Below are 23082 nucleotides of genomic sequence, written 5' to 3'. Positions count from 1 at the left end.
AATAATTATAATAATCTGAATATTGCCACCCAACTGTTGACTTATGATTTCTTTTTTATAGTTTTAACATTCAAAAAGATGATTTTTGCCCCTGCACTTTAGGCCAGTCTCCAAGGTGTGTCCTTCCTCTGACACACAAGATGGGGAGATTTCCCTTTGTGCAGACTAGAGCTCTGAGCTTCAACAGAGATACAGAGTGCTATGAAAATCTAGTTTTGAAGTCAGCAGTTCTACCTCAATAAAATTGATTTTTTTAAAAAAGAACAATTATTTAAGCAAACCTTAAACAAGTACCATAATTAAAGAGAAGATTATGAACACATTTTCCCTCTGGTTCATTCGGTTGTATGCAAGCTTGTAGTTAATATATAATGAAAACATTACAACTGTATCAAACGAAATGACTAAAGGGGGGAAAAATGCTCACCTACAACCTTACCAGTCTGATACAATAAAGTACATTGTTACATTCCAGCATTTTATTTCTGAAGGAGAAAAATGGAGTGAGCAGGGCTCAAGACTCAGCCTTCTCCCACAGCCCTTCTTCCCTTTGCCGGGGGACCTGGTGCCGGGGGACCTGGGGACTGGGGTGAATTCAGTGACAAGCAAAGGCTCTTGGAAAATTCTTGATAGAGCTGGGCAAAGATGTTGTGATGGTGAGTCTGTTATTTGTCAACTTGGCTGGGCCACAGTGCCCAGATACTTGGTCAAACACCATTCTGGATGCTTCTGGGACGGTGTTGTCAGAAGAGATTAACATTTAAATTAATTAATGTTAATGATAATTAAGTTAACATTAATGTGGGTGGGCTTCACCAATCAGAACAGAAGACAGGAGGGCTCCAACTAAATTTCTCAATGTCTCTCAGCCTCAATTTCCGCATCTCAAAAACTGAAAGCACTTTGAAACACTGCTGTATAATGTCTGATGTTATACTTACTTATCATATTTCCTAAGTTGACAGCAATAGCTAACATTGGAGGACTTCGTACATGCAAGGCTCTGTGCCAAGCACAGACATTATTTCATTTAACCCACTCCACAACCCCATCCAGTGGGGAACAGTATTGTTCCCATTTTATAAACAAAAAAACCGAGGTATAGAGAAGTTAATCCAGTTGTCTTAGGTCACACAGCTGGGACATAGCAGAGCTGGGACTTGACTTGTCTAGATCTATCAGAACTAGGGAATGTTCTTCCTAATGATTAGCTCTGTGACCAGGGAGAGTTATTTAACTGCTTTGAATTCTGATATTCTGGTATGTACCGTGGGATACTGGTCTAGCTCCTAAGCCTATTGTGAGAATTCGGGGAATCCCATTTGGGAAGGCAGCTAGCACGGTGCCTGGTGTGCACTCACAGAGTGCAAGGAGAATTTCTGTATAGATCCCCCACGTCCCATACTGCCAGCCCCTCTGCAGAGAGGACAGCCTGATCACGTGTAGAATCGGGACAGCAGCCAGACTGGCTGTAAATCAATGACCGACCTGCCACATCTATCAAAATCTTGTTTGAAGAAATATTCTTCCTGAAAAGAATCAATGAATTTGAACAGATTTATGTTAAGACTTTTAAAATGTTAAATGAATATCTTCTTCTTGAATATATTTGAGGGGACTAAAGTGCTCTAAAACTCAAATCTTTTTTTTTTTAAGCTCAAATCTTTTAACAAATCATTCCTTAAAATACAGATGAAATACATCTTATATTTTAAAATATAGCCATGACATTATTGCGCTAGAGTGCTAGGACCACCATAACAAAGTACCACAGTCTGGGGGGCTCAAACAACACAAATGTATATTCTCACAGGTCTGGAGGCTACACATCCAAGATAAAGGTGCTGGCTTGGTTTCTTCTGAGGTCTCTGTCCTTGGCTTGTAGATGGCCATCTTCTCCCTGTGTCTTCATATTGTCTTCCTTCTGCGCCCATCAGCATCCTAATCTCTTCTTATAAAGACACCAGTTATATGGGGTTAGGATCTACTTTAATGACCTCACTTTAACTTAATTACCTCTTTAAACACTCTATCTCCAAACAGCACTTTTAGAGGTACTGGGGGTTAGGATTTCAACATATGAATTTCAGAGGGGCACAATCCTGCCCATAATAAATACATATTAACCACATTCACCAGAAAAATATATTCCTCTCTGTTGGACATCTTCAGAATGATTGACTATGCATGAGGCATATATTTATATTCACTGACTATATTTGAGACAAATATATGCATGAATATATTCATACATTGAGTACGCCTTGAAACAAGCTTTGGGAAACTGGTTATTTTGGTAAATTTGACAAGTTGGCCATATGGTAAATTGATACTTTGTTGAACGGTCTCTGAGAATTAACAATTTGGAATATTGATCCAGAGCTGATGTAAAGTCTGTGTGAGCTAAGACTACTGGGACCTCCCTGCCCCCCCAAGAATATCATGCTGTTATCTGAGAGAAAAGCACCCAAAGCCGGCAGCACCAGCCGAAACAAAGCAGCACTTAGTTGACAGGTCACCAGCAAGGGGCCTTCTGGGGAGGTTGGCCAGGGGTACTTGGGAACTTGGGGAAGGCCAGTTCAGTGGGGTGCCCCCTAGGGGCCTCAGGATCCTGGTACCTGGGGTGAAGGCAGGGGAGTGAGGGAAAGAGGACCCTCAGGAGATCTGTTTCCCAGCTTTGCTTTTCTTTAGCTTCCCTTTTCCGGGATCTTCCCCCATCAGGCCACACAGCTGTTTCTGTGTCACAGAAAAGTCACCCCAGCCATGGATCCTTAGCAGCATAAGCTCCTTCACGTGGGGACCCAAGTCTCCTTTTTGATTCACTTAACCGCGAAAACCCTGGGAAATCAGTGGTGAACACCTTGCCCCTCCACATCCACGCCCGAATGCAGCTCCCTCTTCTTTCCTTCCATTAGTCTCCCGGAGCGGGGGACCCTCTTCCTTCCAGAACCAAGTCATCCGCCCATGCCTGCGCTCTGGATCGCATTCCTTCCATCTGGGATCCTCCCAATCTCACGTCGTGCCCCTGCCCCCAGGGACCCCCCTTTGTCTTCAGCCACCATCTCTCCCCTTTCATCCTTTCCGACCTGCCTTCTCTCAACCCTAACGCTCTTGATCCTACCAAACTCTACGATGGAAGCTACTACACTTTCTCCACTCTATGGCCTCACTTTGTACTGACATCTGCTTACGTTTATACTCCCTAGGGCCTAGTCACACATTGCAGGTGCTCCAGAAAGGACAGTTGGATTAATTAATTAATGGAAGATAATGGAATCTTTCTCTAGTAATAAGTGCAAGGATCACGCAGGATGTGAGATGCTGTTCTTTTCTTCAAGGAGGGGACCATGGTGTTAGCAAGATGCATGAGACAAGAAACATGTAAAAATGTCACCAAAGCTCCACTATGGACAAACAGAAGAGATTCTTTAGAACGGAGGCATCTGGAGAGGCCTCTGGGCTAGACAAACTCCTTCCCGTTCCCAACCAGCACTTACATGATGCGAATCAACAAAGTCAGAGTCAAGTGCAAGGACCAAAGGGGATCCTCGTCCCCTGTGCCATGACCAGGGGTTTACGTAAAGTGAATGTAATGAGTATTTGGGACTCTCTTTTGTTGAAGAGGATGGTGTCCTTGGAAGGAAGAAGGCGCCAGTGGACAAATGGGCTCTGAGCCGTGGGCAGCTCAGAGCCTGAATCAGCAGGCGCAGCACTTCCTCAGTGTCTGGAGGCCTGACACTGGAACCAGGAGCCAGCTGGGAGTGTGCCGCAGCTTCTCCAGCTGCAAGGGATGAGGGGATGCTTTGAAGACAGAGTACGCAAGGCCACCTCAGAAGGATTCTCGGCACCCTGCCCAACGTCACCACCACCTTCAGGACCTGCCTGTCCAGGCCGCTGCAGAACTTCCTCTCTCTGAGCAAAGTTGGCAGCTGAGAGCAAACACCAGTGAGTTCCTGCAGCTGAGCCCTCCCATGAGTTTCAGCCCTGGGGAGAGCCCTGTCCGATGAGCCAGGGCCTGAGGGGTCTCGGCACCTCTGCAAGCCCAGTGTCTAATGCCCTGGTCTCCAAGGCTGGACTTCCGATGGGCTAGGGGCTCCCACAAGACAGAGCAGGGTTTACCGCCTACTTTGGAAGACCCGCAGCCCTAAAGTCTTCCAGGGACAATGAAATAAGCCACAGTGTGCAGTTGAGGAAAGTTGGAGAAGTCAAAGGAAACACATTTGCAAAAACAGTCCAATCTTCTATGCTCTCATTGTAGTAGTAGTAGTAGTAGTAACAGTAATAGTATTAGTAGTAGTGATAAGGAGGAGGAGGAGGGGGATAAAGAGTAAGTATTTATAAAATGACTGGCATGTCTTAGGCTCTGTCCTACAGCATTTAACTCCTTCCAGGAACTGCCTCCTGTCCATGCAGCCGGCAGCTCACAATGCCGTGGTATCCCCCCACCTGCCTCAAGGCCTGGTCCACCAGCCACAAAGGAGGTGACTCTGTCTCTCCATATCTCCTGTGAAGAGAAAAAGTGAGGGCGAAGATTGATAAAATGGGGCCCGAGATCAACTAGAGTCTGAAGGGAAAAGGCACTGAGAGACCAAGGGGAACTATCAGCTAAACACACCTGCCCGTTCGGAGACGAAGCAGATCCACAGACAGCTGCTGTGAACAGAGAGCTCGCAGTCGGGGAGAAATGCCTCTGTTTACTCCCCGAGCGGAGCGTGCCTGGCTGCATCGGTGGAAGGAGGAATCACGCCTTTTGTCAAAGGTGAGCACCAAACACAGTAGCTCACACTTCCATTCGGCTTTCAAGTGGAACTTTGGCTCTCACAGCCATTTTCCTGTTTGAGTACCTTAAAAACTCTGTGGGTGGACAGAACGAATATCACCACTGTTGTCATCATCCCCAACTTACAGGTGAAGAAACAAATTCAGACTGAGGGACTTGCCCAAGGACTCAGCCTGTCAGCAGAGGGGATAGGACTTCAGCCTTCACCATCTGGCCTGCATCTAGCCCAGAAAGTTTCCACCAAAAGATGCTGAGGCAAATCTTTAGTCAGGAGAGGGACAGGACCACTGGAGGGGACTCTGAGTGATTCTCCGAATCACAGTCTATGCTCGGCAGCAAAACCCCCTGGGACTTCATGGGTCAGCCTGAGAGTTGCAAGAACTCTCCTGTGGTTGGAGAAACATTTCTGAGGAGATTCATAAGCTATAGCCATTTCATTCTCTTCCTGAGCATAGGAGGATGAAGAGGCCTCAGTCCTGGGCTCTCTCCTTACAGAATTCCACTCTCCTTGCCAGGTCCTCAAGGAAGGACAGCAAACAATGCCACTCTTTTTGCTCTAGAATTACGGTGACATTTTCAAGTCTATCTGGCAAGACGTGCCTGTGTTCTAGAGACACCGGTAAGAAAAATAAAGCTGCACAATTCTTCCAGCCTTTTATCAATTAATTATAAACCTACGTACAGCCTTCACCCTTCTTTATAGACACACCATCATTCTCTCTGCTCACATTACACAGGTCTGGGCAGAGATCTTTATCTAAATGCAAAACTCTGAATTGCTAAGTGGCAATATTAGCTTAAGTCTTAGGTTAGCTCTGATCACATTAAGCAAGATCACATAAAGCAGCACTTATATCAGTTTTGACAGTCCTGAACCCATCCAGATGCAACCCGCCATTTAATCTGGTTTCCTACTGGTTGCTAATTTAATTCTCCTATAACTGGGGCCAGTCATCTGTCAATCATCAAAGCTGTATTTAATATCAACCTAGGGCTCTACTGTGGAAGCAGAAAGTGAATGGTTGTCTTAGGTCTTTCATAAATTAGCCCTTGTGAGATGTAGGGATAATTCTGGAAGCTTTTGAAATGCATGCTGTTATTTTAGATATATATTTTTTAAATCTCAATTTGGTTTTAGGATATGTATATAATCACAATAGAAAAACTTTAGCCATCCCATAAAAGAAGTCACAATTTTTAAAATTACCTTACCAGTTTATTTGAAATAATATGATATGAGTAAAAATTGTATTGACAGTTTCAAATCTGGTAATATAGAAAAAAAAACAGTCTCATTGCAATCTTTTCAAATACTTGCTCTGGACTAGTACATCTAAAGTCCAGCAGAATGTGTATCTGTAACATCTCGAACCCCCAAGAGTCAACTGTGCCCCTATAACAGGGCTCCCCTCCGGCATATACTGGGAAAGGGGAGATTCTATCTTGCATCCCTCCAAGTAGCCACCCAGTATAGGGGCTTTCCCTGGTCTTCCAGCTCTGCCCAGTCCATCCAGTAAGCTCTGCCTCGCCTTTCCAAACCTGGCCCCAAGCAGAAGACACTGCTCTCTTCCTGTGAGCCTCCCTACAGGGTAATGTGGGCAAATATATTTCTCACACTGGCCTCTTCACTTTCTGCTTCACTTTCACCCAGGTGTCACTTTCCTGAAAGCTGTGTCACTAAAGGGAATGGCAATAAGAGATAAAAACTAAAACCCCACACAAAATGTGGCCTTTACTCATCATCCAGGAAAAAAGCAGCACCTTTCTTAGACGACCCTTTCCATCCCTAATCTTCCTCGCGCGGCTTCACACCTCATTGCCTAAGGACCTCTCCTAATACATGTTGTAACTTTCCCTTCACTTTCTAGGCACCCCCTAACCTTGGGGGTTAGTCCAGTTCCAGCATCTACCCTAAGCAAGTCATCTTCTTGACTCCTGAGTTATTTCTTCTAAATAAGAGTTCTAGGATGGAATTCATCAAGAGATGGAGGCTTGAACATTTTCTGGGTACAAAGGTGGTGGATTTGTTCCTTTGTTAACCATGAAATCAAACTATTCCTCCAACGGGTTTTCGTTTCCTCGCTTTTGCTTTCTGACTAGTTTTATGATGTTTACTTTTGTAATGTGGTAGATTAAGATTTCCATAGTATGATCAGCAACCAACACTATTCTAGAAAGCTTGTAAGTCAACTGCTAAGATGATTGGGCTGGTATTATGGACAAAATGAAGGCTTAGAAAGCAAATCACTTCCTGAGGAAAGCAGTGGTTGAAAAGGATCTTAAGAAAGGAGTAGGAGGGTTTGAAGAGCAGAAAAGCTTGAACACTCTACCAGTTAGGACCTGCTCTACTATAAGGAAGAGAAATCAAATCCCAAAGGTTAACTTGGTCATAGAACTGGGGAGTCCAGGAAGTACAGCTGGCTTTAGGCATGGTTGGTTCCAGAGGCTCAAAGGGAATCCCAGTTTCTCTCTTTGCTTCTAGAATCTCCTTTCCTCTGGGTTAACTTTTGTTCTTGGGAACTCAAGGCTCATTTCACCATTAGCATTAGCTATCCTAGAGAAGAGGGAGTGCCTCTTATCGAGGAAGGCGCTGGGGAGGGTGCGGTAGGTTGGGTCATGTAACACCCACCCCTAAATTGCAGCTGAGGACATGAAGCAGTTTGCCTGGGTTTGGTTACAGGGCAGGCAGAAGGGTCAGTGCAGTGGGTTCTGGGAAATTTGGTCTTTATCAGACAATTGGGAGAGGGTCTGATAAAGGACAGAAGTTATTGCCACAATTGCCCACTGTATGAAAAGATCATGAGTAAAGACAAGAGCAGTAAAACACACTGTATATCCAGAAACATCCATTTCAGCAAAAGAGCAAGAGACGAGCGACAGGAGTATACTGGCAGTGATACTGAACGTCCAGCAGGCTCTGGGGACGTTTCTTTTTCTTTTTCTTTTTTTTAAGATTTTATTTATTTATTTGACAGAGATCACAAGTAGGCAGAGAGGCAGGCAGAAAGAGGGGGGAAGCAGGCTCCCCATTGAGCAGAGAGCCTGATGCGGGGCTTGATCTCAAGACCCTGGGATCATGACCCGAGCCGAAGGCAGTGGCCTAACCCACTGAGCCACCCAGGCGCCCCTCTGGGGACGTTTCTGAGCAGGATGAACAGTTCGGAGCTCTGAGTTAGCAAAGTGCTCTGTCACCATTGTTTGCACAGACGTGTGTGGAAACACACCTGAAGTGGGAGACTATGATGGGAGCATAAATTAGAGGTAAAGAGGCCCGAACCTGAGGGGATAGCAATAAAAACAGAAAGGGGAGGAGGACTGTGAGTCCCTCTGATGGGGGATTCAATGACCCACTGGTTTTATGAAGTGGCAGAAGGAATTAAAGATGGTGAGAGGATGGTACCATGAGTGAGACTAGGCAGTGAGGCAGAAGAGTCCCCTCCTGCAATCGTCCCTGATCAAGCCCGAGTTAACCATACTGTCCTTCCTACAGCCGCTGGAGCTAATTCAAGCCTTAATTATTGCACTTACCCCAGAGATGCAATTCTTTTTGCACGTTTATCACATTATGGATAAGTGAGCTGCTTAAGGGTACAGACTGCATCTGATTGATTGATTTGGCCCTAGTAGCTAAGAGAGTACAAATGTGTATACTGGACATGTACAGATACCTGTTTCTGTACCTGTTTGTTAACTGAAAGAGTAAATATCTGTGGGGTGTCTGGATGGCTCAGTAGGTTAAGCCTCTGCCTTCGGCTCAGGCCATGATCTGGGGGTCCTGGGATGGAGCCCCGCATCAGGCTCTCTGCTCAGCAGGGAGCCTGCTTTCCCCTCTCTCTCTGCCTGCCTCTCTGCACTTGTGATCCCTCTCTGTCAAATAAATAAAATCTTGAAAAAAAAAATAAAAGGGTAAATATCTGTGTTGAACCAAATTGGAGAAATCATGGAGGGTGGATTTGATAATGGGAGAAGGGAAGAGAATGTCTTGAGATCCTTTATACCAGGTATTATTCTAGACACTTTACATATGGGACCTCGGCTTCAGGTTAAGTGTGCAAAAACTAAAAGCAACAAACTGTATTTCATCTGTTGTCCTTTTTATAGTTATTTAAGGAGTCTCCAGTAACTTCTCTGCTCAATTCTGCTCTTGCCCTCTGCAGCACTGGGATCTCCATGGTTTCAAGGGGGCTATTTCTTTTGTGTTGGTATTACATTCCTCTGGGAAGTACCAAACCCCTAATGCCTATTATCTTATTAGTGCCTTCCAGATTTTTAAATTTTTGGTAAGAGCAACCTCTTGAGTCTCCTCCCCTTAACCTCTCCGTCCTCTCCACTGAGGACGGTGGAGTCTATGGAGGAGGTGAAAAAGTCAGGGCGGGACACACAAGTAATTGATTGGCATGCTGCAAAACGGAACCCCTCCTTTTTGGCAATTGAGGCTTCTGTTTGTTTTCCCCTGGATCACGTTAAGTGTTGTTTGCTTAGGGTGACTTCTCTCACATTTCCCCAGTTTACAAGACTTGGCTGCTCTCAATTCTCAGAGCGAGCTCAACAGCTGAGGCTTCTGTAGAGAGACGCCTTCCTCCATGCTCTCATCTCCATTTACTAGACTCAACTAGAGTTGAGCCGTCTCCATGGCGCTAGCCAGTGCACGGCTTTCTTCTTTCATAGCAAGGGATGTTAACATTCAGAGGTCACGTTGCCCAAGGACATACAGGTGGAATAGTTAGTAATCAAGTGAACGATCTTCTCAAGAGAAAAACAGAATGTTCAAGCTTGGGTGCATAACGGGAAGGTGACCAGACATAGCGTGGAACTGGGGCTGTCTCCCAGGGTTAACAGGGAATTCTGTTCCTCCTGCCACACTGAGCCACTACTGTGCTCTCCTCTTCCTTAGGATCTCAGATTAACCACCAGACACTCCAGACAGAGAGTAACAGACTGAATGTGGGTGTCACATATATGCCTGAGAGCGCAGAGAGTTTTGGAACAATGAAGCTAAAAAAAAAAAAGGATCTTTGTGACAAGATTTAGAAAGAAGACAGCTATTTTAAAAGCATATTTTTGGGGGCACCTGGGTGGCTCCATCAGTTAAGCTGAGCTTGATTTCAGCTCTGGTTATGATCTCGGGGTCATGAAGTCAAGCCCCAAATTGGGCTCCACAATGGGCATGAAGCCTGTTTAAGATTCTCTCCCTCTCCCTTAATTTCCTTCCCACCCACCCCCTCTAATAAATAATAAATACATACATACATACAAAAAAATAAAGGCACATTTTTGTACCTACATTCATAATTGTCACAGACATCCAAAGACACTTTCTGGTTAAACATTTATTATCTGTGAGAATGTAAGACTTGTGTTTCCTGTTTTTAAGTTTCGAGAAACCAGGCCTATGCGAATTATACGCCATGAGAGTATTCTTTATACTCATTCTGAATGCAAGTGTAAAGCTTCTCATCTAAGTTTCGGATAAAATATGCTCTTTACATTTGGAGTACCCCAATATGCAGCTGTACTGTGTGTGCAGTACAAGAAGACCTTTTTTTTTTTTAAAGATTTATTTATTTATTTAGAGAGAGTGAGTGTGCCCCAGTGGGGAGTGAGAGGGATAAAAGGAGAGAAAGAATTTCAAGCAGACTCCTCCTAAATGTAGAGTCCCCCCCATGCGAGGGCTTGATCCCACAACCCTCAGATCATGACCTGAGCTGGAATCAAGAGTCAGACGCTTAAGCAACTGAGTCATTCAGGCGCCCCACAAGTGGGTTTTCAGGACACACTCCTAAAAGAACAAGGTCAGGTGTTGGGGTGGATACATGGACGTTTGTATTGTACACTCTTAACTGTGGTAATGATTTATTAAAGCAATGGTGAGCCAACACGTGGACCTGGAGCTCACACTGTTCATGCCTGGGTTTCAGGAAATTAACAAACTGGAACAAAAGTTAACTTTAAACAAATTACCCAGGACCATTTAAAAGCACTGATCCATCAAGGGTTTAACAGACTGCTAGTACTACTTCATGAAAGCTAGTAACAGGAAGGAGACCTGCGAACTACTCAAACACTAAACCCTGTAAAACCTACATCTAGCATAGCTCTTTTCCAAAAGCCTTCAGTTTGCTCTGTGAGGGAGAAATAACAGTTTTCAGCCTCATAAATATTAAAAAGCGCCAACTTACGCTTCACCAAGATAAATTACTGTATTATAGGTTAAGGAATGAATGTTTCTAAAAACTAAAACCAGCTATTCAGTGTTCATGACAATCTTTCCCATCAGTTGAAAATAAAAAAGGTCTTAAAAACTTAACAAATGCAGGTGAGCCCACGTGCCTCTTTCACCGGCTGAGGAAGCAGCTACAATTCAAGGCTCTCTTGTTCTTGTCTGTCGGCACAGGCTCCCCCAGGCAGCCGGAGGGACTAGCTACACTGAGCTCCCGCAACGCATCACATACGTTCATTACGTGGACAAAGATCGCTTCCTTGGGAGGTAGCTGCTACACTGCCTTGCTCTTTTAGAGTTAATACATCCAAACTTTGAACATAGTTATGTAGACGCATTGAGTCCCTCTTCCGAAAAATGACCTGCTGCTGTACGTTCATCACCTGCCTCCTAATTGGTCTCAGTTTTACAGAGATAAGAACCATGGAGGAAAAAACTGGCTGAAGGTCCGGGGAGGTGGAATGGTAATCCTGGAGCTCCAGCCAGCAAGGCCAGGCTCCTATACTTAGAAATGTGTCTCTTGTACCTATTGGCCTTCGAATGCCCATGACTCTTACTTTAAAACCAAAAAAATGAATGGGAAACAAATGTTTTTCTTTCACTCCATTTTCTTCCTCTTTCTAGAACTGCTTACTTGTTCAAATAAAGGAGATGGAACAGCATTCTCAACCTCCTCCTACCCCAAGGGCCATTGCTATCATGAAGGGGGAGTGATGGGTACAAGGGCCCTACACTCTCAAAAAAATGTCCAGATTTTACATTGAAATATAGATAAAAATTGACTTACATTATATACATTTTCCTAGTTCCTACACCTCTATTATAATCACATTTTTTGAACACTTACTATGCGCCTGGTACCTAAGTGCATTACATGTATTAAACTGGTTTAATCCCCATGGCAAACTACTAGGTAGACACTATTATGACCTTCACCTGACATGTGAGAAAACAGGCACACAGTTTAAATAACTTTCTCAAGGTCACACAGATAGTAAATGGCAGAACTGGAATTTAAGCCCAGATAATCTGGTCGTTAGGCCTATGCTCTGACACATGGTTTTAAGAATGCACATGAGAACATTATCATGGAGATAATTTGCTCTAACACATTTTTAAGTCCATTATTTGAAAATTACCTTGTTATAAACAGAAATTATCTTGTTACGTTATTGTGTGAAAACACCAGAAAACACCTCGTAGATCATCCAAGCTACCACTGGAATGACCTGAACCAAGATGAGCTTCCTTTCCAGGGCTTTCCCATCTGGCCATTCTTTCCCAAATCATAAGTAGATTTCAAATGGTGGCTGCTTCTCTATCTGTCCTTTCTGGTGGGCAATGAGATCACTAAGGAACATTTCCAGGCAAAATAGTTTGATCTTTTGTCTCTCAGTCAGGTTGGGGGCCACAAGCAATAGGGCACATGGCCCAGACCAGTACACCTTACACTGGCACAGCCTGATGGCATAAATGGCATGACCACTGATTTCCAGGATCACTACTCTGTCCATGACATCTAGCAGCTTACTGGTGAACAGCTTCTGCTTCTCATTGGTGATATGCTCTGGACCTGGGAACTTGACCTGCTCCAGACTGACAGGAGCTCCTCCTGGTCAGGCATGGGACCCAGGTCCCCGTAGAATCTACCTCTCAATTGATGGACTCACTAAATTGTCACAAAACTCCAACCAATATTTAAGAACCTAAGACAATATCCTAAATGACCCCAAGTAAGTAACAGTTTTAACCCAATGCTTTCTTACTCAAAATTATATAAAGTGAAAACTTCGCTTTTTCATTACTTGACGAATTTTCAGTAAAATTTTGTCGCCACAACTTCTTTCTGTAGTAGCTTGGAGATCTCTACGGTATGACAATGGACTATTCTACTTTTACAATGTTTACTATCAATGCAGCAAAAGCTCTTCCAAATCCTGATGTTCCTTGAGGAAAAAGACCAAAAGTCAAACAGAAGGCCTAAGCCTGCAGGACTGTGGTAAAGCCAGAGCTTTAGTCTTTTGATGTAATAGCTACTTATTACTCTAGTGAGGAAGGTACACTGGTTTGGAAAACTAATTAAAATTAATTAGAAGTTTCAAACACCTCAAACATAAAATCATGCCTTATATAAAAGGTACTTTCAAGGTCGATTTAATTTTCAGAACCTGACCAACTAATTCAGCCTCTTAAAGGTCCCTCACAGAAGGTATCAATAGCAGAGAAATGGTCTAAGAATTGCAATTTCTGTAGCTTTACAAATAATATTCAGAAATTCAAAAGGCATATCGGATTGCAAGCGACAGAAGAAGTCAAATACAATTTTATAAGAAAAAAATCAGCTTTACCTACACTATTGTTATGGTCTGCATGTTTCTGCTTCCCATCCACAACCCAGCCCCACAATCTTATGCTGAAACCTATCCCCCATTGTGATAGTATTTGGAGGTGGGCATTTGAGAGATGAGTATGTCATGAGGGCGAAGCTCTCCTAAATGGGGTCAGTGTCCTATAAGAGACCCCAAGGAGATCCTCTGCTCTTCTGCCATGTGACGTTACAATGAGAAGAGAGCTGGTAACGAAGCTGGTGCCTTGATCTTGCTTGCACTTCCTGGCCTCTGGAACTGTGAGAAAGGTTTGTTTATAAGCCCCCCAGTCTATACTTTGTTCTAGCAGCCCAAACACACTAAGACAATCATGCTGTACTTGAAAGCAACTCCTGATAAGTAGCTTGATTCTTTAAAATCTAATTAAGTTTACCTTTAAAATGGCAAGTGTGATTCCATTTCAAAATGTTCTATTTTAACAACTTCCTTTTTATAAAATGTTTAAGGATAAAGTCAAGCAATGCCATCTACAGGGAAACTTTAGAACAACAGTCCTATTTCTATAACCCACACTTCTTAAAATACAGTAATTATAGTCTGAGTTAATATCGCAATGGAATCCTTTAACAAGATAACTTTTAAGAAAAAGGTAGCTGTGTAAAAAATCCCACCATCATTCTGGATTAATAATTCTTAAAATAATGAAAAATAACCTAACTTCACTCCCAAGTTCATGAAACCTAAGATTAACAGACCCTTGGTTGTGAACTATACCTGATTGAGATAACACGTTGTGCAATTTCAAAGACCTTTAGTTATAACTGGTTCACAGGGGAGACTCAAGTCCTTGGAGTCTAGCCTATAACAATTTCATTTTTCCAGCTATTAGACTCCCCTTTCTTCTTGAGTAGCATCACCTTTGCCTTCTTGACCAGGTTCTCCAAATTTTCAGGTAAACAGTCAATTTCTAAAGCTCTGTCCTATTTATTTTAAAACCTATTTTGTAGATGATTCCACATCAGATTCAAAGCTCCTTCCCTCCCTATGCAGTATAGACCCACTCTAATCATGGATGGTTTATTTTTGTATTTCTTCTCCCTCTGCTCCCTTCCCCTTGGGAAACAGATGCTAGGGTTCCTTAACACAGCAGTTCTCAATTTAGGCTAAACTCAAACCACCTGGAGCCCTTTAATAAAAATCCCATGCCTTTAAATTTAACTGGGACCCTTGGGGCGCCTGGGTGACTCAGTGGGTTAAGCCACTGCCTTCGGCTCGGGTCATGATCTCAGGGCCCTGGGATCGAGTCCCACATCGGGCTCTCCGCTCAGCGGGGAGCCTGCTTCCCTTCCTCTCTCTCTGCCTGCCTCTCTGCCTACTTGTGATCTATCTCTCTCTCTCTCTGTCAAATAAATAAATAAATCTTTAAATTTAACTGGGGCCCGAACATGGCTTTCGTTTGCTTTTAATTTTCCAGGTGATTCCATGTGCAGCCTAGTTTGAGAAACACCGCCTTACAATGGGGCCACCTTAATGGGCTATAACTGCATTCTGATAACTGGCCTGTGGGTTTCATGGTGCACAGTGGCAAGCCCCCACTCAACTAGAGGTCCAGAGGTTCATTCCTGAGCTGTCTTCTCACCTGACCCCAGCCCTGGCAGTCCCGGGGGATTGGAGTTGGTTGTATTCTGGTTGATCCCCAGTCCGTGGCATCACAACTCACTCATCTTCTGCACCTGCCTTTGAACTTCTCCATGTTGCTGCTCAAGTCCTCTGGCCTCCAACTCCTGTATCAACAGCAGCTGGCAGGACCCATCTTTAACATCTCTCTGCCTGATAGTCCTCACCTCTCCAATTTCATTCCCATGCTCTGAAAAAAAAAAAAAAACCACAGATGTGCTAATCTGCTGGGTAAACTCAACCAGGTGGAGAAAATGCTGGGCTCCTCCTCCTAGAAGCATCTTTAATCTTGAGTTGCTCCCTCACGCCTCTCTCCTGTGGTTTCTGAGTGCAGATGAGAGTCCAAAGGACTCATGAGAGTCCCCAGGACAAAATCCCATTCCCCAACACTACATTCCTCAAAAAGACCTCTCCCAGGCCTCTCTGGCTGTCTGCAGAATGGTGGGTGGTGATAGGGCAGGTTCTTTGGAACTGGCAGTCCCCAGTAAGCCCTGCAGTGCTCACTGGTCCTACCAAACCAGTGGTTCTTTGGTCTTACAATGTGGAGACTTGGTACTTTTTTCTTTTTTAATTTGAAATGTGGTACTTTTTAATCTCTGCTCTGGCTTTATTCCAGAATAGGAAAAAAAAAAAAATCCCATGATTTAATGTTACAAATTACTTAAATCTACATTCAGTAACTTAGGTCAGTTCTCCAGAACAGATGGCGATGAATGTATGCAAGTGAGGCTTTAAGGTGATAAATTAAGTAAGGGAGCGGGAATAGGACAGGGAAGGGAAAGAGGCACACATAAGTAGTAAAGGCGTGATTCTGGCGAAGCTGTAGAGGTTGACTTCAACCCAATTCCTCCAGAAAATTTTGGAGTGTAAGGTGCACCTATGTGAGGTAAAGGAGCTGGGCTTTCCTACAGGAATGCCAAGGGGCACTTTAGGCAGAAGACCCAGAGGTAGTGAATATTGGAAGTATAGTGAAAAGAAGAGGAGGTTGAAAAGGAATTGAGAATCTGAATGGATTACTATAGCTGGTCAATGTCAGACTTATTCAAGTTTCACAGTGTTATGGAATAGGCTAGAAAGTAGTCATCTGTGCCAAGACTTCACTAATAATAACTGGTGCTACCTGTAACTAACAAAGAATCATGTATTTAGGTTAAACTGTCTGTAAACTGGTTAATGAAATGCTAAGGGCTGTATGAACAAGGTATTTTGAAAAAGAACAGCAAGACAAACTTTAAAGACCAAAGGAAGCCTAAAGGAAAGAATGGTTCTTTTCACTTGGATCTTTGATTTCTCTAAATAGGGTTTCTTTTTCTGGAAAGCCTGATTTAGATATTCATTTTCTTCAAAGCTATTTCTGAAACATTCACAAAAATCACAGGATCTCAAAAACAATGTTTATTTTAATACATAAAATGTGCCACCTAGCACCAATGCCTACAGATACCAGAATTCTATCCAGTTAGTATTACTCTTCACAACTGGTGTAACTGAAGTCCTTGAAAGATCAGTCTGTGAGATGATTATCATTGTAAGATAAAACAGAGAATACATAGAATCAAAACACTTGGTAAATATAGAGAGAGCCACATTTGTAGTTATTTAAAAACATTTCTCTGTTTCATGTAAACACTGGTGATTTTAGCCTTTTTCCTGGAAGATACACGTGACGAAAAGTGCACAAGCCTGAAACTGGACTCTTACTCTTGCTGCATTCGCAAACGAAAAAGTTTGTAAAGATACCTTTTCTTTCTCCTGATTTCTCACTTTCATTCCTACCAACTCATTACAGTATAAATTACTATCTAACTCACACAGACATGTATGGTGGAGGAGAAGAATAAAACTTTGGCTAATAGTATACAAAACAGCATTTTCGGGTTTTTAAGAACATTTTGATATTAATGCTATCAAAATAACAGCAATGAAGTGGAAGGTACATACGATAAAAACCAATGCATAATTACATTAAAATAAAAACCAACTTTTAGATTTGTTGATCTTGACAACAACTAAATTTTACTAGTTTCAACTTAAACAGAATTACATAGTAATAGATGTCTCTCTTTAGAAACTGGATCAATTCATCTCCAGTTTCCTGACAATAATGCCAAGTCAACCATGCCACTTCACTGTTTACTTCTGGTAGACTTAAGGCAAACCTCAACACCTATCTTTCATTTGAGGAGTGACTGATACACAATTTTCTTTTAAGCAGAACTTGAAGCTGAGCTACAAGTAAACTAAGGTGGATTTCAGGCCCACTGGCAGACAGGCAGTCAGTAATCATTTTCAAATTGCAGGTAGCCCATGGTGGTTGTCAGGTATATATCGAATCTCTATGGACATGCTGGAAAAATCTGTGAACACAATCTTCCCATGCTGTATTCACATGCTCCATTCATATATTTAGCTTACCCAGGTTGTTAGAGGCTTGGGTAAGGTGACTAAAGATTTCACGATAGAGATTTCTATAAGAAAAAAAAAAGAAAGAAAGAAAATTTTAAAGACTAATTTCTTATAAAAAATTAAGTATTTATTGGGTACTTAATACTAAGTAATATGCCTAATGCAGCTCAAATGAATAACCATCCATAATTTTAAGAGATGGTTTTTTTGCTGATACCCAAAACAAAGTAACCGAAGAAAAATCAGATACACTGGACATCATCAAAATTAAAAAGCTTTGTGCTTAAAAGGACATACTAGCAAGAAAAAGAAAACAAAAAGACAAACCACAGAACGGGAGAACGTATTTGAAAGTCATGTATCTGGTAAGGGTCTAGTATCCAGAATAAAGAACAGATACAACTCAACAGTAAGAAGACAAGTCTATTTAAAAACAGGGAAAGTATTTCTGTAAAGATATCCAAATGGCCAATAAATACATGCAAAGACATTCCACATTAGTCATTCAGGAAATGAAAATAAAAACCACAATGAGATACAAATTCACTCTTACTGAGATAGTTACAATCAAAAAGATGGACAATGACAAGCACTGGTGAAGAGGTGAAGAAATCACAACCCTCAGCTACCGCCGGTGGGAATATAAAACGGTACAGCAGCTTTGGAGTACAGTTTGGCAAATTCCCCATAAAGTTAAACATGGAGTTCCCATACAACCCAGCAATTCTATTCTAGCTATATACCCAAGAGATTTGAAAACATAAGTCACACAAAAATTCTTACATGAATATTCACAGCAGTATTCTTCATTATTGCCAAAAAGTGAAAAATGGCTGAAATGTCCAATCACTGATGAATGGATGGATAAGGTGTAGTATCAAAGAAATATTAAAACTATTTTTCTTATAAAACTACAAAAAGGAGCCAGATACAGGGAGCCACACAGTGTGTGATTCTACTTCTGTGAAGCATTCAGAACAGGCAATCCACACACAGAGATGAGACTGGTGGCTGCCAAGGGCTAGGGAGAGGCAGGGGTAGGACACGACTGCTAATGGGTATGGGGTTTCTTTTTGAGGTGATAAAAAATGTTTAGAACTGAAGTGGTAATGCTTGTGCACCTTTGTGAATATATTAAAAACCACTGAACTGTACATTTTAAAAGGGGGAATTTTATGAATTTTGTAAAAAGAAGTGATTCTTTGCCAAAAAAAAAAAGCCTTTTTATTTAGGAGACACAAAATCTTTAAGCCTCAAAAAAAATTCTACTTTTAAACTACACAACAGCTTGATCTAAAACCAGATTCCTTAAGGCATAAAATATTTTTAAAATTTATCTATCTCCAGCACTATGCCAAATGAAAGTTAGCAGATCTGAATTACTAATCCTACCACTTCTTTTTCCTTACAGTTCTAACATTTAGCCTTAATCCCCCAAATTACAAGCTACTTGCTTTTGACTAGAATTCACATAATCAGAAAACTTCATCACTGAGAATTCAATCAAAGCAAAGATAACAGAAACAAGTGGGACTAACTAAAGTTAGCATCCTTAATTCATAAACTAGATCATGTCTTGCCTTTTACTGGTCACATATATAAAAGGTGATACAAAATGGATGAAATACAACTCTTCCCCTCTACACGTGGCAAACTCTAGGCATACAGAGGCATCTTATATAAAAATGTAATTAATGTTAACAGGTAAAGGAAGGAACAAAAAAGGGGAAATATACATAAATTCTATTTAACTGAGTACATTTCTACTTACTGGGCAGATCTACCTTGTTATACTTTACTTTGGACTATTTGCCAAATGTGAATGGTTGGAAAAAGTTCACAAAAGTCAGAACTGACATTTTTAAACAGAAATGTACAAATAGCTAAGATAGTTGCCTGAGGTAATGCCCAATTACAAAGCTCTATTATTTATAGATGGAAAGGATCTTTATCAGAAAAGCCTGTTTTTGTTTTTTTAGAGGGAGAATCCAAAGCCAGGTAGATTAAATGATCTGAACACTGAGAGTGCCTGAGCCCAGGGAGTCATCAGAAGTATTTCCCCACATCAAAATCAGCATCTGCATCACACATTAGCCCAGAGACAATGCCCAGCTAATGAGATCTCAGCGGACAAAGACCTAGGAATGTATTTACCGATTTTTTCTTTCTGATGTATAAAATATGAATATCCTCGCTTCGATATTCTTCATCATGTTTCTCCAAAGGAATTTTTTCAAAGTCAAAGTCTAGCTGGAGGAGCTATAAATTTAAAAGAGATATACTGTAAATTCCATAACATGAAGTTTCCTGTGGCGACAGAAGTCAGAATGACAGTTAACTTTGGAGGAGTACCGACTAGGAAAGGGCACATGGGAGCATTCCGAGATCCTGAAAGTGTTCTGTATCTTGATGTAGTGGTGGTTGCCTGGGTGTATACATATGAAAAATTGAGTTGAGAACTTATACATAAGCATTTTTACATGTGCTGACTCAAGTTAAACTGTTTAACAATATAGAATTTTTAATTACAGTCTCAAAAGTTAAATTCTTTACTTTCAAGAAAAACATGAAAAGAAAAACAATTTTAGCACGTATCTGAGGCAGAGTCATGTATTTGCCTTCTTATTTAAGCAAAGCAGTCCTTTCAGTGGATAAATTGCAGGACTATGGAGATGTACCCTCAGAAGGAGTCACTTTTTAATGTGATGGATTTTTTGCCCATCAAAAGGGTGTGGATGACCACTGGGGGAAGATGGGTGAAAGATACATGGGGTTCTATGTAATACTTCTGCAACTTCCTGTAAGTCTTTATTTCAAAATAAAAAGTGAAAAACAAAAACAAAAAACACCCCCAAAAGTAGATAGGACACCTTGGTTGAAAGCTTTTGTAAAAACACAGAGGTAAAAACATATCACATATGTTTCTCTGATGTGATGTACTTTCCAAAAGTACTACATACATCATTAATACATTCCCAAAAAGCCAGCATCATGCTTAATAAAGAAGCATGGAAAACTTCCCCAGAAAAGACAAGGATGTCACCATTATTATTTTAGGTTGTTTTGTAGATACTAGATCAACTAATTAGAAAAGAAAAAGTAACAAAGGATTAGAAAAGATGCAAAAGGTTGGGGGAGAAGCTTAGTAGAATGGTGGGCAACAAAGGATACTCTCCTTGGATTCATACAAGTGGAATGTGTTCCCCACTCAAAATTACGTTAATATACTTGAACATACAGTCACGAAAACCCTCGCTGAAGTCATGTAAAGCACTACAAAAACAGATCTAGTACTTACCTCAAAATATTTTTTCTCGATTTCTGGATTTTTTCCCATTGTTCGTTGCTCATAACAACATATAATACAAGTCTCAAATCCACTAAGATCTTTTAGAGTTTTCAACAACGGCTCCAAAGACTGTTAAAACAGAATATCACTTTTACTTATGATTTTTAAAAATTTTAATATTTACTATAAAATGGGAATAGGGGAAGTGGAGAGTAACTATAACTCCCCTCCAATTTAGCCATATCTGAGTCAATCAACAAAGTATAAGTGGTTAAAGCTCTGTAACTAATGACTGGTAAACTCTTCACTAATCAACCACTGCATTGATTTCAGTTTCCAAAAGACTCAAATGACTTATTTTGGAGTTCCCATGAGAAAACAAATGAAATGACCTCATCCTTAAAAAATTAATTTTAATCTATTTTAAGTTGGGATTTACCCACAAAAGTGAGTCTGACCCTAACTTGAATTTAAGTTAGTTCAATGTTTGTTATTTTAAAAACGCAATGCCCACAATATTATACAAACTGCCATTTAAAAAAATACCATTCTGGGGGCACCTGAGTGGCTCAGTGGGTTAAACCCTCTGCCTTCGGCTCAGATCATGATCTCAGGGTCCTGGGATTGAGCCCCGAATCAGGCTCTGCTCCGCAGGGAGCCTGCTTCCCCTCTCTGTCTCAGCCTGCCTCTCTGCCTACTTGTGATCTGTCTGTCAAATAAATAAATAACAATTTTTTAAAAAAAGTACCATTCTGAATCAATCTTTCCACAGAACAATATATTCTTTACAATGAAACTTAATTCTCAATGTCATGGTTAACATGTTCACTAGGAAGAGCTTACCAAAAAACTTAAGCTTTTCATAACAGATCCAAATGGCAAAATCTTTAAAATAGTACATAAGTCTCTAGTAAAATGCACACTTCTGTCAACATATTTTACAGGTCTATGTGTTTATCACCAGTATATGTATATAGTTCTGGTAACCTTTATGTTCTTTATTGTGTCATCAACTATAGGACAAATATCTTGCATTCAGAGATGTTAAAATGTGAAGAAGAGTGCACTTTGGAATCCACAAATTATGGTATAAATTCTAAAGATAGACACTTCACTCACTGAATACTCACCTCTTCATAGTATATGCAGTCGGCCATCAGTATATAGTCTGGAGGAGAAGGAAAGTCTTCTATTTCTTCCCCCCTTAAAAATATCAACCAAAATATTTAACTGTTGCTTTAATAATTTAAAACACTGTTTTATAAACAAGTTCTGGAAAGTCCCCTTCGTATTAACTATGGTTATAGTGAAACGCAATTTAAAGCAAAATAGAATCGTTATCTTAAAACAAGCTGAAAGGCCATACAAACCATTTCAGTACCTTGGCTTGAACAGAACCAGTGACAAGATGCTTGTTCATATTAATATTCATCTTCAGCAAGTCCTGCAATTCCTCAAGATCTGTGACCACAACATCAGCCCTATAAAATAAGTGTAGGCACAAGCGTGGTAAACCAGTAATCCGGATTTCCCGAACAAAGCAGCCCCCCGCCCCGTACCAGCTCTTACCCGAGGGTAGCAGCCATGAGCCCTACAGCCCCAGTGCCGGAGCCCAGCTCCAGCACGGACCGCCGGCTCAGAGCGTGGGCCCCATCCCCGGAAAACCCGGGCGTTTCTAGGTACTTAGAAAGGACAATGGCAGCGTCCCAAACAACGCAGCCCACGCCGCCGGAGCCATACTGCTGCAGTCGTAACACCGTGCCATCTCGCTTTTCCAAAACTCGAACAAAGTTCCGCAGTGGGTCCTCCGCGGACTCCAAAGAAGCCGCCATCGCTGCCGGGCAACAAGATGTGGCGCGTGCAGTGACGTCACAGCCACATGCACCGCCCCAAGACCAGCCTGAAGAGGGCCCGGCGCCTCCTAGTGGCGAAGTTGACACCATTGCGCGTGCGCAAAAATACAGGGCCGAGAAGGCAGCATTACCTGGGCGTGGTGGAGCACCAGGCCACACGCTTCTTGGTGTTGGTCAGGCTCACTCCTCTAAATTTAGCCTGGCTTTACAATCGGGCAGTTTACTTCACTCTTCCAGACAAAGCTAATATTGTCACCTCTTTAAAATACAAAGGCAAACTCAAGACTGTTTTTACCTGGAGACCAATTTTACTCGGTAGTTACTGGCCTTAAATCCAGGCAGCTTCCAAGGTCCTACCAGGGAGGCTACAATCCTCTTTTATCAAGGGTTTCCTACCATGCTCCTAATTCTTCATCTGAATGCATAGAAATGGTTGCTGGAAGATTGCTGATTGCATTTTAACACTTAAGACAAAGTTATCATAATAAAATTTATATCACTTAAATTCCTTGGGATTATATAAATTGCAC

The 23082-nt window shown here is 41.8% G+C and overlaps 1 protein-coding gene across 5 annotated transcripts; it reads right to left on the bottom strand.

Moving 5' to 3' along the window:
* Positions 1-1692: 1692 nt before the first annotated feature.
* Positions 1693-22841, bottom strand: VCPKMT (valosin containing protein lysine methyltransferase). Of its 5 annotated transcripts, XR_014312898.1 has the most exons (8): positions 22269-22841; positions 22070-22180; positions 21830-21902; positions 20709-20828; positions 19565-19669; positions 17420-17472; positions 14967-15194; positions 1719-1951 (listed from the first exon to the last, which is right to left on the bottom strand). XR_014312898.1 is itself a non-coding variant. In XM_082735187.1 (7 exons), the coding sequence occupies exons 1-6, from the start codon at positions 22640-22642 to the stop codon at positions 17458-17460; spliced, it is 798 nt and encodes a 265-aa protein (XP_082591313.1). In that variant the 5' UTR covers positions 22643-22841; the 3' UTR covers positions 1693-1951; positions 17420-17457. The 5 variants fall into 5 exon arrangements, 4 of the variants coding, with proteins under 4 accessions (XP_082591313.1, XP_082591311.1, XP_082591312.1 ...); XM_082735187.1 differs by lacking the exon at positions 14967-15194 and having other exon boundaries at positions 1693-1951; XM_082735185.1 differs by lacking the exon at positions 1719-1951 and having other exon boundaries at positions 13781-15194.
* Positions 22842-23082: the final 241 nt, after the last annotated feature.

The sequence above is a fragment of the Mustela nivalis genome, assembly GCF_964662115.1.
Source record: "Mustela nivalis genome assembly, chromosome: 6".
NCBI classification, from domain to species: Eukaryota; Metazoa; Chordata; class Mammalia; order Carnivora; family Mustelidae; genus Mustela; species Mustela nivalis.
Note: the sequence above shows the minus strand (reverse complement) of the source record. Positions and strands in the feature narration are given on the sequence as shown.

Bases quoted from the DNA above. Each gene is read 5' to 3' on its own strand.
- VCPKMT (XM_082735187.1), bottom strand. From the start codon at position 22,642: ATGGTGTCAACTTCGCCACTAGGAGGCGCCGGGCCCTCTTCAGGCTGG. The intron at 22,181-22,268 runs GTAAGAGCTGGT...CTTATTTTATAG, and splicing joins CTCATGGCTGCTACCCTCGG to GGCTGATGTTGTGGTCACAG. The intron at 21,903-22,069 runs GTTTGTATGGCC...GATATTTTTAAG, and splicing joins CAAGCCAAGGTACTGAAATG to GGGGGAAGAAATAGAAGACT.